General features: G+C 39.6%; 1 protein-coding gene across 1 annotated transcript; it reads left to right on the top strand.

Annotated features, from left to right (window-relative positions):
* Positions 1-14,671: 14,671 nt before the first annotated feature.
* Positions 14,672-16,066, top strand: LOC106910718 (histone H2A.Z). Its single transcript, XM_014977400.2, has 5 exons — positions 14,672-14,817; positions 15,101-15,178; positions 15,339-15,452; positions 15,527-15,656; positions 15,735-16,066. The coding sequence occupies exons 1-5, from the start codon at positions 14,815-14,817 to the stop codon at positions 15,794-15,796; spliced, it is 387 nt and encodes a 128-aa protein (XP_014832886.1). The 5' UTR covers positions 14,672-14,814; the 3' UTR covers positions 15,797-16,066.
* The last annotated feature ends 298 nt before the right edge of the window (positions 16,067-16,364 follow it).

Below are 16,364 nucleotides of genomic sequence, written 5' to 3'. Positions count from 1 at the left end.
TAAATAATGATTAATAGTGAATATATGATTATGTTTTTCAGCCGACGAATCCAAAATCCGATGTGAGATTCATCCGTGCTGCACTTAATCCGTCTCTCTTTATAGATATCTCCCTCTTCTTCCTCACATCGTGTCTTTAGGAAACTTTCAAAACAAAAACGGAATATTTAGGATGTATCTTACTTTTGACAGAGTGAAACAATATAAATAATAGTCTTTACCACCTGTGTAAACTTTGTCGGTGAATGTTATAACACATAATATAAGTTTTATAATATGTGTTATATTGTTTCATTTCTAATATAGGCCCTTGTGTCAGATAATCTAAGTCAATGTTACAGAATAATTAATTTTTTTAGATTTACGGAATCTCAGTTAGCCTTCATAGTGGGGCTGAACCCGTATTGCACCAAGCACTGTAACTATTATTAGCTGGTATCTCGCCGGTGGACATAAATACAGTAAAGTAATATTCTAATCACAATATATACACAATAATATGTCCAACTTACTTGTGAAATGTTGTCTGTGGAGCCCTCACATCAATAATCCATAGATTCGAACAACAATATCCCTCAGTCCTGAGGCATCTTCTGCTGTTTTGATTAAGCAAAGTAGGAGGGTATACCGCTCTAAGATGGCCGCCGTATTTCCTGCGCCGGAGCGGTCAATGCGGGGTCTATTCTTATATTATGTCTATGGCCTTAGCTAGCGCACTGTGACTTTACTGAGTTAAGTTCAGGAGACCACAGTATCCTGAGCCACGCTCAACTACAGGAACAGAGTTAAAATAATCTTGCTGCTGATGCTGAAGGATCAAGCAGCAATACAAACTAGATAATTATTTGTTTACATGACAAATAACAGTCTACATTTACTGTAAACCATGCTATTTATCACAATAACAGAATGAAAAACTTTCTAGATTATTCTCTATTAATAACACTATATTTAAAACCAAGTGTGGGATTTGTGAAACTTCAATAAAGGGCGACTTCACAATTTTTATGCTTTTGAATAACACTAGAATTGTTCTTTAGTGAAGTTTCACAAATCAGATAAAGGTTTCACAAATCCCATACTTGGTTTTAAATATTCTAATATGAGTTGAGAATAATCTAGTCCAGATCTGAAGAGTCTAGATGTTGTAGCTTTTTAGCTAGAGTAAATTAAAGATGCTGATGGTAGTGAAAAATTAGGTGGAATCGCCCGTTAGCCATTTCCCAAATTGGAAGCTGCAATTGAAACCAACTTCAGCTTCATCCAAGCAAGAGGGGCTAACGTACAGTTCTCTTAATGTATGAGAAATCTATGGTCGGCATAAAATTAATCCCAAATACATCATTTTATCAAATACTTTCATAAATGATGGTGTTGGCTGTAGGAGTTTGCTTTGAAATCGGTGGGTCGCCAGGTCAATGCCTGGTCTACCATTGAGATTTCAATTTGGCGTATTAAAGGCATTATTAAAAAAAAAAAAATATATATATATATATATATATATATATATATATATATATACAGTGGGGAGAACAAGTATTTGATACACTGTTGATTTTTCAGTTTTTCCCACTTGCAAAGCTTGTAGATGACTGTAATTTTTATCATAGGTACTCTTCAACTGTGAGTGATGGAATCTAAAACAAAAATCCAGAAAAATACAATGTATGATTTTTAAATAATTAATTTCCATTTTATTGTGTGAAATAAGTATTTGATCATCTATCAACCAGTAAGAATTTTGGCTCTCACAGACATGTTAGTTCTTCTTTAAGAAGCCCTCCTGTTCTCCACTCATTACCTGTATTAACTGCACCTGTTTGAACTCGTTACCTGTATAAAAGACACCTGTCCACACTCAATCAATCAGTTTCCAGCATCTCCACAATGCCAAAGACCAGAGAGCTGTGTAAGGACATCAGGGATAAAATTGTAGACCTGCACAAGGCTGGGATGGGCTACAGGACAATAGGCAAGCAGCTTGGTGAGAAGGCAACAACAGTTGGTGGAATTATTAGAAAATGGAAGAAATACAAAATAACGGAAAATCTCCCTCGGTCTGGGGCGCCATGCAAGATCTCACCTCGTGGAGCATCATTGATCTTGAGGAAGGTGAGGAATGAGCCCAGAACTACACGGCAGGACCTGGTCAATGACCTGAGTAGAGCTGGGACCACAGTCTCAAAGAAAACAATCAGTAACACTCTACGCCGTCAAGGATTAAAATCCTGCAGTGCACGCAAGGTGCCCTTCCTCAAGCCAACGCATGTCAAAGCCCGTCTGATGTTTGCAAATGACCATCTGAATGATCCAGAGGAGGAATGGGAGAAGGTCATGTGGTCTGATGAGACAAAAATAGAACTTTTTGGTTTAAACTCCACTCGTCATGTTTGGAGGAAGAAGAATGATGAGTACAACCCCAAGAACACCATCCCAACCATGAAGCATGGCGGTGGAAACATCATTCTTTGGGGATGCTTTTCTGCAAAGGGGACAGGACGACTGCACCATATTGTGGGAAGGATGGATGGGGCCATGTATCGTGAGATTTTGGCCAACAACCTCCTTCCCTCAGTAAGAGCACTGAAGATGGGTCGTGGCTGGGTCTTCCAGCATGATAACGACCCAAAACACACAGCCAGGGCAACTAAAGAGTGGCTCCGTAGGAAACATCTTAAGGTCCTGGAGTGGCCTAGCCAGTCTCCAGACCTGAATCCAATAGAAAATCTTTGGAGGGAGCATAAAGTCCATGTGGCCCAGCGACAGCCCCGAAACCTGAAGGCTCTGGAGGAGATCTGTATGGAGGAGTGGGCCAAAATCCCTGCTGCAGTGTGTGCAAACCTGGTCAAGAACTACAGGAAACGTCTGATCTCTGTAATTGCAAACAAAGGTTTCTGTACCAAATATTAAGTTTCATTTTTCTGGTGTATCAAATACTTATTTCACACAATAAAATGGAAATTAATTATTTAAAAATCATACATTGTATTTTTCTGGATTTTTGTTTTAGATTCCATCACTCACAGTTGAAGAGGACCTATGATAAAAATTACAGTCATCTACAAGCTTTGCAAGTGGGAAAACCTGAAAAATCAACAGTGTATCAAATACTTGTTCTCCCCACTGTATATATATATATATATATATATATATACCGTGTTTCTCCGATAGTAAGACGTATCGGGGGTTTCAGGGGGGTCGGCTAATATAAGCCGTACCCCGAAAGTAAGACATATGTCTTACTTTTCGGGGAAACACCTCTCATCTAGCTGCGCGCCGCCTCCTGCCCACGTCCGCACCGTCCCCCTCTCCATACGTCGCCGCGTCTGCCACCTCCCTCTGATCTTAATGAGCGCCGCCTCCTGCCCACTTCCGCGTTTTATGGTTAAAACAAAAAATTCGACAATTTTTTTCCAAAAAAAATTTGTAATTTTGGTCGATTAGTACTGTTATGTTTATCTGTATTTATTAGATAGAGACATACTCTAAGCGACTTGCAGCTGTAATCACAGCAAAAGGTGGCACTACAAAGTATTAACGCAAGGAGGCCAAATAATATTGCACAACCCACTTTGCAGTTTTTTTATTTGTTAAAACAGTTTAAAATATCCAATACATTTTTGTTCAAACTCAGGATTGTGTCCCACTTGTTGATTCTTCACAAAATAATAACAATTTGAGATCTTAATGTTTGAAGCCTGAAAAGCGGCAAAAGGCTGAAAAGTTCAAGGGGGCCAAATACTTTTGCAAGGCAATGCATGTTAAGCTCTTCGCGCATTACTTGGTAGTCAATTGTCAATTTGTTTTTCCTCCACTTCCTCTCTGCTTTCCTGCAATTTCTTTTGAGTTTCTTTATATCTTCATTTCCCATGGGCATAGTTGTTTATTAAAAACTTTTTTTGAAACTAACAGAGCTACATGGTCCAGGTTAGATTTCAGTTTGTTGAAAAATTGGCTGACTATTGAGTCACAAGAAGCAGCTAAAATAACAGGGAAATTTTGGGTAACACCCATAATAAAATTATCAATCACTTCAGAGGTAAGATGGCGCCTTCTAACAGTTCAAATCGTGGTCTCACACTGAATCAAATCAGTGACATTAAAAAACACACAGTGATGATCAGACACAGTCAGGTCAACAACAGAGGGCACACCGGAGGCCAGACCATAGGTAATAACGAGGTCAAAGGGGTGCTCCCAGTTGTGAGTAGGCTGGTTGACAAGCTAAATAAAACCCATACATTTTAACGTTTCTAGAAACTGTTTAGTCAGAGTCAGATGGATTATCAACATGTAGATTAAAATCACCAGTCACAATAATCATATTACATTTAGCATGAATACAAGATTCAAACTCAAAAAAATCAGTAATAAAATCAGCAGCTTGTCCAGGTGTTCTTTAGACAGTAACACAAAGTATTTGCTAGTTGTTAAAAATAAAGGCATAATCCTCAAAAGAAGGGCCCTGCTCAAATGAAATTTCTTTAGCACCCAGTGAATTGAAGCAGGACCACCACCTTTTCTGCCACTTCGCGAGCATAGAAAGAAAATTTCAAACCTGTTGGAGAGGCCTCAGTGACCACAAGTGGTGCATCTGTGCCCAACCAGGTTTCTGTTAAAACAAGTAATCCAGTTTAGCATCTAAAATCAAATCATTTATAATAAAAGATTTATTTAAAAGAGAGCGAACATTTAAAAGAGCCATATTGAGTGTGACAGGTGAACCGTTAACATTAGTTGTGGGTGGTAGATAATGCTTTCTTAAAGGTCTAAGGTTATGAAAGTTCCCTGAATAGAGATGGTTATGTATAGTTTGCTCCCTGTATGTAACCCAAACTCATATTAACTGGTTAACAGGAACAGATCTGCCTGCCCCAATGATATGTGTATAACAGTCAGAAGATGAATAGAAGCCAGGACCATGTAGACATGGATCAGAGATGGACTGTTAAGATGCAGTGATATGGTTACCAGATATGGATGTTGAGGTTGTGAGCTTCACCTTGTGTGAACATGCTAATTCATCACCTTTTGATTTGTCTCAGAATTATTGGTGTTATTTGATGTCACACGCGAGTTAGATGAGTTGTAAGTCAGAAAGCTATTCAAGTTCCAATTTGTTGTGGCACTAATTACTGTTGACAATGCAGGACATATTCATAGATAGATGGTGTATATTACTATGTGTGTCACTGATTTACAGATAGAAATAATCAGAAGTAATAATAAAATAGTTTATACCCTGGGTATAATAGCCATAAAGTTCAATATGTGTTATATGGCAACTCCTTAGCGATCACTTTTACCCAGGATCTTAAATGTGACAATTGAAGTATTGAAACTTAAAAGAAAAATGTTTATGCACATGTAGGATCGTAACTACACATGAAAATTGTGTTTTGCTTAGATTATGTTAAAGAAAGACTTCTTTTGCAAACATTTACCAGAATTTATGAAAATGTGATCACTTTTCTACCAGGTTGTGTAGACTTTTGGCACAAGTTGAGGTTTTGGAGATGCCAAATTCCAATTTGGCAACTCCAAATTTGAATTTGGAGTTGCCAAATCCTAATTATTAGCCTAATTATGCTGCAAACATATGACTAAGAGTACATTGGCCATTTCGGATTTCTCAGTTTCAACAGTGAAAACTGAGAAATCCGTTTTCTTAGTTTAAAACAAGAAAAATAAATCCAGAATATTTTGTCATTGTCCTCAATATAAAATTGCTCATTGTAGTCATTTTTGGATAGAAAATTTATTTACAGAGTAAGTGCATCTTGCCATTTCTTTGACTTTCCATATAAATGATCTCGTCAGGGTGCCTATTCTATTCTATTCTATTCTATTCTAAAACATAGTCAAAAGGTGATCAGAGACTGGCAAAATCTTAATAGGAGCCAGAGTGTTTGTATAGGGCAGACTAAATCATGAGGTGTTTAGTTTTTCTCTAACTGCTTTTTCATTTTTGTCTCTTCTGTGTTTAATAAATAATGATAGTGTGGGATGAGAAAGCAACTGCATATGTGGAGAGTGTTTTTGTACACCTAGATAAAATTTCTAACGAGAAGAACAGATCAACTTTACACGGAGGGTGTACTTTCTTTGTCCAATGAATACATAAACTTCCCATTCTCAAGAAATAGGAAATTAATAAAAGTTTCTTGATTTCAATTATTATTTTGATAAGTCAGAACGGAAACTAACTGCCTCAGTTTGGCTGGTTTTATTGTGTTTAGAAAGGGTGCAGCCTGAGCGAGGGTTCGAAGAGGGTGGGCGTGGCTGCAAATCTTACTGACATAATTGTGGGCGGGTCTTCTGCTGGTTGTGCTGATTTCTCTACGGTAATTCTGCTACGGATTTGTTTTTGAATCACTTTAATGTTATGAACAGAGCGGGAAGCATATTCTTGAGATGTGTCCATTATAAGGCAGCAGTGGGAAGTCTGTGTCCAGTGTTTTCGGATGCGGCTGAACACACACACGTGAAGTAGCGCTTCAGTGCAAAAGTAGCGTCGGGAAGGCTGCATTGTCTCCCATGGTTGCCTTGAGGTTTATACTCGTCTTATTAGGAGCAGATGACTACACCGCGCGCATACATACGCACATACGCAGACGCTTTCTGAACCCGCCTTCTAAAGCTCCTCATAGTAACCATCACAACCATTTCCGTCGCTTTATGAAAGTCAGGGCTTTACAAATGACATGTAATGATGATTTTTGTTTCCTAAAATTTATGACGTGTTTAAACAAACATTTTATTTGTTTATAAAGTTGTTTTCAAGTAATCTGCTAAAATCTGTTTATACTATGGGATCTCTGGTCTCTTTAAAGAATCCAAATGTTGATAAAGCTCCAGAAAGTCAGTTCCCTTACCGTCCAGCATTAGAATTCTTCACATTAATACACCCAGTTTGTAGACTGCAGCCACCATAACATGCACCTGCTGTAAATGCAAATATCCACATGTGGATAAATGTATGAAAAAATTTATTTCAATGACTATGGAGTGGGGAAAATTCTCAACCCAATGAAGAATTGTTTTTACCATTACCAGTAGTACAGTTAATGACACCTCCAAAAAATAAACCTATCCAAAACTATCTTTTATAATTTACATTTTTAAGTTAAAAATTAGAATTCTAACTTCTAGAATTAGAAGCAAGAACTTCAAGTTGGAACTTCTAATTCCAAGTTCCAACTTCTAATTCTAACTTCTAACTGGAATTAGAAGTTCCAATTGGAACTTTTAATTGGTCCATGACTTTAATTTCTTTCAGCTACTGAACCCTCTGCATGAGGAGCCATATTTATCATGACACCACGCACTTTGAGCAGGATGGTGATGGAGGTAAAAACATCTCCAAAGCCGACTGTTAGAGAACTGCAGCACATAGTGACGACTTGGAGTCACCAAGTTTCTGAAGCAGTCATTAGACACATCTACATGCTAACTTGTTGTTTGGAAGTAATAGGGAAGAAAAAAACTTTTCGGTTCTAGAGTAAGACTGGGGTCCCATATTGGGTTTATGCCTAACACTACTACTCACCACTCCCCTTTGCCCTTAATTCAGAAAGTAATGAAATTATTCTAGTGAGAAATTAGTCATTGGTTCACAAACCATGATCAGTTCTCATCTTTCGTGTTGCATAGATACAATTTAACTAGTGATTTGATCTTTTATTGACTTTCAGTCATTTTTATAGTCTAACCCTGGCCCTTAGCCTATCCTAACCATTAGAATAGAATATACTTTATTATCATTATTACCAGTGTATACCTAAGCCAAAACAAGCACGTCCTCTTATAGTTGGCTTGACTTTGTACTTATATAGCCCCATTGGCCCCATTAGGAGCTCAAACACACCCACACACATGCATGTCCCTCCGATCTTCCCTCCCACCACTGTATCTCATTGGACCTTCTTTTAAATTCTTCTGGGATTAGACATCCAGCTGCAAGAAACCATTATGTGTAGTACTTGGCTGGCTGGAGTACATGTTGTACTCTAGCCATGGGACCCATGTCTGCAGACACACATGCAGACATGGGTCTGCATGTGTGTACATTAGAATTAGAATTTATTGTTTGTTACTGCACACATGTACAATGAGATTAAAGCCAGCTCTAAAACAGTCCAAACAATGTAAAAAAATCTACATTATAAACATAAATATGGTGATATTTATAATATTTAAATGGTTAAATTTATATATACAGACATGCATGAATAACTACCATATAATAAGCACATGTGAGAGTTTACGGTCTTAATTGCTTGTGGGAAAAAGCTGTTTTTGAGTCTGTCCGTTTTTGTTTTGATGCACCTGTAGCACCTCCCAGAGGGCAGCAGGTCAATCAGGTTGAAGCCAAGGTGGGTTCTGTCCTTGGTGATGGCCTTCGCTTTGCTGAGGCAGTGGGAGGGGTAAATGTCCACTAGAGAGGGGAGAGGACAGTCAACGATCCTCTGAGCAGCCTTTACAATCCTCTGCAGCCTCATCATGTCTGCAGCAGTTCAGCTGCAGTACTATACTGTGATGCATTATGTCAGCAGGATCTGCATGTATGAGCAGAGAAGGTCAACGGCAGCTTGGAGTTTAGTTTGTGCTTCCTGAGGACTCTCTGGAAGTGCAGCCACTGCTGAGCCTTCTTGGTGACTGCTGTGATGTTATCAGTCCAGAAGATGTCGGTAGAGACGAGAACGCCAAGAAACCTGAAGGTGAGGACCCGCTCCACACTCCTGCCATTGATATAGAAAGGAGCTGGATCTGAGCAAGAAGCTTTGGTGCAAAGAACCACAAAAAAACCTTCTTGGGTTTTTTTTGTATTCAGAGTGAGGTTGTTCTCTGAACACCAAGGCGCCAGCTTCAGGACCTCTTCTCTGTAGGCTGCCTCATCACCCTGTAAGATGAGTCTGACCGCTGTGGTGTCATCAGCAAACTTGATTTAGTTGTTATTGTTGGCTGGACTGTAGTCTTGGGTGTAGAGCCAATACAGGAGAAGGCTCAGTTCACAGCCCTGTGGTTAGCCGATGTTCAGTGTGCAGGTAGAGGAGAGATGAGGACTGAGTCTCAGTCTGGGGTCGGTTGGTGAGGATGTCCTTTATCCAGGCACATATGAGAAGAGGAAGGCTGAGAGTAACCAGTTTTGAGACGAGTCTGTCCAGGATTATTGTGTTGAAGGCTGAACTGTAATCAACAAAAAGAATGAGGACGTAACTCTGCTGCTGCTTCAGGTGGATCAGCGCTGAGTGGAGAGCTACAGCAACGGTGTCCTCTTTGGGTCTGTTAGCATGATATGTAAACTGGTGAGAGTTGTAGTCTCGGAGCATATGATCTTTGATGTGCTGTAAATCTAGTCTCTCAAAGCACTTCCTAATTACAGGAGTCAGGGCCACTGGACGGTAATCATTCAGACTGAAATCCACCCCGCCCTTCCCACACACATGCATGTGGGGGAGGTGGGTTGGATTTTTAATACTTTTAACTTTTAAAATTAAAAGTTGTTTAACCCCTTCTCTCTGCTTATATCCTTCCCTTCCCCCATGTTTTGTTCTTACCATCACATCAGTAAGTGCAGGCTTTTTATGTGGTTGCCTGATTTTAATAACTTTACATATTGTCAATAATGATGTCTAATACATCTAATATATATTAGACCTATTCCTAGGTCAGGCTTACTGGTGGTACTCAGTGCCTCTTAAAAGTATCAGGACACAGAGCAGAAGTGGAATGTGGAAGCATTGGATGGCACATTTATCTGTGGTCACGACCAATTCAAGACAACTTCATTAGCTAAAATTAGTTGGTGAGCTGTTCCTGTATGAAGTCCAAAACAGGGCAGGTACAGCAGGTAATCAGTCCTCCCACTGCAGCAGTGACCATGGTCTACCTCAGCACCAGACAGTGGGAGATGGAGACTCTCATGGTGGATTTGACTTTCAGTAACACAACTAATCCATAATTCTGTCATAGTGACTACATTAACCTATGGAAAGTTCTATCTGATTTTAAAGATTTCCATAGATTCATTGGTTTGTAAGGAGGGAAATCTTGAATTCAATCCTGGTGGAAATGGGAAACCAGTGGAGAGAGTGGAGGATGGAAGTGATGTGGTCATGTTTGTGTACTCTCATCAGGATCCTAGCTGCAGAGTGTTGGATGTATTGGATCATCTGCAGGCTCTTGGTAGGAACCCCACTGAAAAGTGTATTCCAGCAGTCCGGTCTGGAGGAGACAAAGGCATGGAGCAGTTTTTCTATGTCTGAGAGGGAGAGTATAGGACGGATTATGTAAATGCTTCATAGGCAATAGAAGGAAGTCTAGATATGAGATTCAAACGTCTTTTTACACCAAAACTTGTCACTACTGATGAAAGTGGAATACTGGAACCAGAGAAGGAGATGCTAGTTATGGTTTGATGAGAAAGTGCCTGTTAGAATGGCTTTGTCTTTGGAGCTGTTGTGTTGGAGAAAGCTGTGCTCCATCCATAAGTTTATCTCCTCCAGGCAAATGGTGAGTTTTGATGAGGAAGTTGGTGGTGTAGCATTGAAGCGCTTTGGACCATACCTGTCAAGTCTCCCATTTTTACCTCCCTCTCCCACTGTCTTCCTGTATTAGTATTTTCCCATAAACATCCTGTATTGTGCACCCCCTTGCTCTGATAATACCACCGGACAGCGAGATTTCCCGTATTCTCAAGTCCAAAACTTGACAGGTATGCTCTGGACTGCTTTTTGATGAGGGAAATGCATGCCACCCGGAAGCTACACCTGCCCATCACACCTTGCAGAGGAGGAAGAGGAGAGAGCAGACACACAACAACCAGCACACTGGTTGTTGTGTGCTGGTTGTGTGCTGTGAAATAGAGAACACAGGTTCTCTATTTCCACCACTAAGACAAACAAACAGAAGTAATGGTCTAACTGTACTTAAGTATTTATAGTTCATTAGTACATGTGAACACTGAAGGAAACTGAATGGAAAGGGGGTGGAGAGAAGAAGCAGCATTTTAAGCTTTATTCTAATGAGGCTGAATATTTCTCCTCTAAGTTGACCCACATCCTTCTAGGATGATATCATCAGCTAAAATTATTAGCAGCTATGGGAACTGCTGGTCTCATGGTGGCTTTTAGTGTTCATAAAGAATCACTGTAGAACTTCTTGTCTTCAGCACATGTTTTAAATCAAAGGACATTTACCTGCTCTTCTTTGCATAGTGAGGAAATACTCCACACTTCACATGCAATATTTTCCCACCAAGACTACTTCTGCTTGCTTCCTCTTGTGAAACCAATACAGAGTGATATCACAACTTCTCACGCGCTTTGTCCTTTTCCTCTTCCTGTGAGCCCTCTGGTCTTAACAATCCCAGGCTTTTGTTTTTCTTCTATCAGATACTGCTAACCCATGTCTCTCTCTCTGAAGTGCATTTAGCCATCGCTAAATATTTCTGCATCGTGTGCAGCTGTTACCATATTTCAAAATAAGAGACTTCAAACTAAGGTGTGTCATCAGGGTTCTTAAAGTGACTTCATCTGTTAAATGTGATGGGAGTCTCTGCAACTTTGCGATATGATTAGGGCAGCAGTCAATTATTATTTTAATTAATTATCTAATGATTATTGATTATTCTGACAATTGATTAACTGGACAAAAAAATGGCACATTCTAGAGGGTTTTCATTGAAAGTTTTTTATAGCATTGTTTTAGTGAATACTTGATCATTTGTAAAGCTCTGGCCTTTCTACTTGACCCAATAGTGATCTGTTGAATTTTTTTTTTTTGATTAACTGGATTAATTTTTACAGTAATTTTAACCAGATGAAGCTATAAATGTTACTTGAGTCAAAGGTAGAACATATTTACAGACAAAGCTTTAATATCTTAGGTGCAAAATGCAAATACTTATTGTACCATTTTGGCTTAATTACTGCTCAGAGTATTTTGTTCTTTCAGAAATACGAATGGAACTTAACCAGAAGCTGTAGATGGTGCTTATTTATGTGGATGATGAAAGTCTACCATGGAGAGATGAGTGAGATTAGTAAGAATGAGCGACGGAGATTCCAGTGACGATCCAGGTGGCACTGAGCACAGATGAGAATAGAAGCCCGTTTCTGCTACTATTCTGAAATGATAGACCGCTGCAGATAGGCACCAGCCCTTGGGGATCCCACCAGGGAAAAGCATGTAAGATGATGGATCTTCATTTTATATAATATTGTAGTGCAGAGAGCAACTACAACAACTCTCCCAGAGAGAGCTGGTGGAAGTGAGGCAACTGAGATATCTCTGTCTTTCTAAACTAAGACCTTGTATTCTGACCGTGGTGTATCAAAATGTCCCAATAACTTTGAATTTGGAACCTCTCTGTGTTTTGCATTTGAGTCCAGACCAGACCAGAGTATCTGCTGCTTTTGCAACAGGTGGAGCATCCTGGCTTTCTTATTCACAACCATGTGCCCTAAGTTGGGCACATGTTTGCAGTGGGTTCCAACCTTCCCCCAAAGTTCTGGTAAAGACTCTGTTGTATAAGTCCTGTTTCCACAGCAGGAGGAAGGAAAGCTAAATGGATGAGAGGGAAGCTTTTGAAAATCAAGCATTAAAGCAGAGTAACAGGATGCAGAAACTCTATGGACTCTATGGGGTGATAAACAAAGACTCCAGGCCTGACAGAAGGAAGAGGAGAGTGAGCAGGCAGCAGAAGTCAGAGGAGAGAGTGAATGACTGGCTGCTGAAAGGGGAGTGAGCCTGAGAATGAATGGTATTTGACTGAGGGGAGATGAGCCTACAACCAGCTGTGTGTGTTGTCTCAGGCACACATGTACACACATACAGCCTTATCAAGTTCCCACACACACATAGTCTAACTCTACTCCGTTACACATTAACACAACATAAAACTGGCATCTCTAACTTTTACAGTAGCTGTTCCTCAATCAGCTACTGCTGATAATAAACTTGAAGCAATAAGAGCAGAAAGAAAATTATTTTGTTCATTTGGGATTATCTAACATTTTAGGCACATTACAGCCACAAACTTTGATAGATTTCCTAGGGGTTTTATATGACTGGCCTATACGAAGTGACTACAACCTCAGGAGCCTGTAGATGATACTATCCAGACTCCTGAACTGCAGTGCAGATCCTGTGAATACTCGTGGGGAAACTTCAGGCTCAGGCCCCTCCTGAACCATCAGGAGGTGTGGTGCCAGGTACCCCACAGGAAGTAGGGTACCAATGGTAGCGAGAAAACATCTGAAGGGCCTCAGCCAATGAAGGTTGACTTGTATCTGATGAAGACCCTCAAGAGGTTGATTCTCAAGCATCTTTGCCCCATGGTGAGGTCTTCATTGGATCAGCTGCAGCTTGTCTACCAGCCGAGCACCAAACTGGATGATACCATCATCTACAAACTGAGTGTTTACTGTGACTATCTGTTTGCTCTCTTTCACCCAATAGCAGTGGCAGTTTCTGATATGAGTAACATGGGCAACCGCTGTCTTGTGTAGAGGGTGTGGGGTGTTAACATCTTCATTGAGTTTTGGGGGTTTGGGGGGTGCTATGATGGCCTCTGCCCAATAGGCTTGAAAACACACTCACCAGAGGTCAAAAGAATGGACTTTAAAATACTTACTTACTTACTTACTTAAGACCTGTTGTTATTTTATCAACCTTCAGGTGATTTATTAGCTTAGGAGTAGTTAAAGTTTAGAAGATAGCTTTAACTCTGATTTTACAGTTCACTGTGGAAGCTATGAGAGTAATATTATTAATCAAATGCAACAGCAAATACACAAATTACAACTGCACAGTGTTAAATAACTATATAACACTACAAAAATACAAAACAAGAATGTAGTAATACAATGAAAGCATTGACTAGACTAAAACATGTTATCTTTGTGTGCAATTAATGAAATGATTGTTATAAATGGAGGAGTGATGTTTACAGCAGTGCAGTTTGGGTACACCAGATTAATTCAACATAACTATCATAGATGGCAACATTTCACTAGGTTGTTTATTATTAAGTATAAGCTCTTAATGTTGATCTCAGACTGTATAAAAGGTTTGAAGGTCTATAGTTCACCTTGATAAAAACAAATAAAGACCAACACTGACCTCATGCGGTCATAAGTATGAAGTACATCCTCATAATGTGAAAAAAAAGCTGATTGAAATGAATGCTAATGATGCTAATTTGCTCCAAAGAGAGCAAAATAATCCAAAACATTTTGAAATTTTAAGATTATATTCTGTCATGTGTTGGAAAAACCAGATGCATCGTTCAGCATTAATAATAATTATACATTCGGTTATTTATGCTAAAAAATAACAAAATCTCACAAACTGAGACAAACTGAATTTATTTTTGACACAGAGATGTTAAAAACGTAACAGTGACTCAAAGGGGAGAAAAAACACATTTATGAACATGTTCTGCAAAACATGTTTTATATGTTATGTATAAGTTGAGACAAGTTGTTCTTTACAAAGTTTTCCAATATTTTTAAACATTACATTAAAAAGATCTTCTCTTATATTTTATGTTGGGAAGCAGAAGACAAGAGCCTTCAAACAAAAGTACTACATTACCCATAGGAAACATTCACAAAACTTTACCACGAACGTGTTGTTGATTGGCTGAATACATGTGATATGTGATTGGCTAGTGGAAGGAACCCGGATAAAGTGAGTATATAAATGAGGAACGGTTGGCGAGCGGGTCAAGTTGTTTCAGAAGCGGCTAAAGACGATAGCAAGGAAATTTGTACTGCGGTGTAAGGTCCTATCTGAGAAAAATATAAAATGGTATGTATCGCTGTTCGTATTCGGTAATATGTCCGCGACAACATAATGTATTTTTGTTTTTAAAGAAGCTGTATTTTAGGGATATTTTCTTAATTTTTTTTTTGTCATTAGCATGTAGCCGTTAGCTGCTGCTAGCTTAGCGTGCTAACCGATAGCTTTGAAAAAGCAGCGGGTATCTAAAAGATAAAAGCGTTTGTCAACTCGCTTTTTTTATTTGAACTGTGCTTGGCGGTGCTGATCCACTGAGCTGTTGCAAACTGTGGCCGCTCTCTGTGTTAACCAGGCTGGCGGTAAGGCTGGGAAGGACTCCGGAAAGACCAAGACAAAGGCTATTTCGCGCTCACAGAGAGCAGGACTGCAGGTCTGAACACATTCATTCATTGCTACAGCTTTTCCTCTATTCACATCGCAAAGGTTGCTCCATCGGCGGCCGTCCCATCCGCTGTGACGGATGGGACGGCCGTCCTGAACCGTATTGTTTCTCAGATTTTTAATGGTGGTTTCCTTCGTTCTCCACGCAGTTCCCAGTGGGTCGTATCCACAGACACCTGAAGTCCAGAACCACCAGCCATGGCAGAGTGGGAGCCACAGCAGCCGTGTACAGCGCAGCTATTCTTGAATACCTCACTGCTGAGGTATGGTTAAACAATTTAAAATTTGTTTAAAGAGTCGTTCTTTGTGTCCATTACAGCATCCCAACTCTGTCCAGGTTTTGGAGTTGGCAGGAAATGCATCAAAGGACCTTAAAGTGAAGCGAATCACTCCACGCCACTTGCAGCTTGCCATCAGAGGAGATGAGGAGCTTGATTCTCTTATCAAGGCCACAATTGCTGGTGGAGGTAAAGATGCTTTTATACACCTTGGTATTGGACCATTTTTAAACACTATTTTGTTGTCTAATGATTTTTCTTGGCCAGGTGTGATCCCACACATCCACAAGTCTCTAATTGGAAAGAAGGGCCAGCAGAAGACTGTATAACCTGAGGAGCTCTGGATGGTGTGCCGTCTCAGGATTGAAGTCTGCATCTGAAGTGGTTAAATGTCTTGGATCCAAACATGTTTAGAAATTTTTATGGTTAATCTTGCATTTATTCACCTGGGTTTTTATTACCTTTTTTTTCTGTCTCAAGTGGCTTCAAAGAAGCTTTCTTTCCCTTGTTTTCCTGGTGCTGCAGTTATCCATGCTGTGTGGCATTCCCATGTTTAAAGTGGTGTTTTAATAAAGCCCTTGTTGGGCATTTGTTCTGTTTTTCCTTTTGTTTGCCTTGAGGTTTTTTTGTTTTTTTTTCTCCTCCAAAATACTTGCCATTAAAGTTTGTAACAGGAATGCTCCCTTAATCCAGAGTTCCCCCTGGGACAGTCTGAGCTCAATAAGCAAACAAGTTTGTGGTTCAATATGGAAGCTGTGCATATGGAATAAAGCAGGCTGATGTAAATGAATAAAACATCTGTACATTTGAAAATGGTGCACAGTTGGTTAAAATTTGTGTACGTTTGAAGACAATGGAGAGAAATGTATTATTTTACCAGTCCAAGAACTGGCCTTA

Source organism: Poecilia mexicana, unplaced genomic scaffold (genome assembly GCF_051168715.1).
Source record: "Poecilia mexicana isolate PSO_F unplaced genomic scaffold, ASM5116871v1 scaffold_18, whole genome shotgun sequence".
NCBI lineage: Eukaryota > Metazoa > Chordata > Actinopteri > Cyprinodontiformes > Poeciliidae > Poecilia > Poecilia mexicana.
The sequence above is the reverse complement of the archived record's forward strand: the minus strand, read 5'-3'. Positions and strand labels throughout refer to the sequence as shown.

Bases quoted from the DNA above. Each gene is read 5' to 3' on its own strand.
- LOC106910718 (XM_014977400.2), top strand. The intron at 15,179-15,338 runs GTCTGAACACAT...TTCTCCACGCAG, and splicing joins CACAGAGAGCAGGACTGCAG to TTCCCAGTGGGTCGTATCCA. The intron at 15,657-15,734 runs GTAAAGATGCTT...TTTCTTGGCCAG, and splicing joins GGCCACAATTGCTGGTGGAG to GTGTGATCCCACACATCCAC.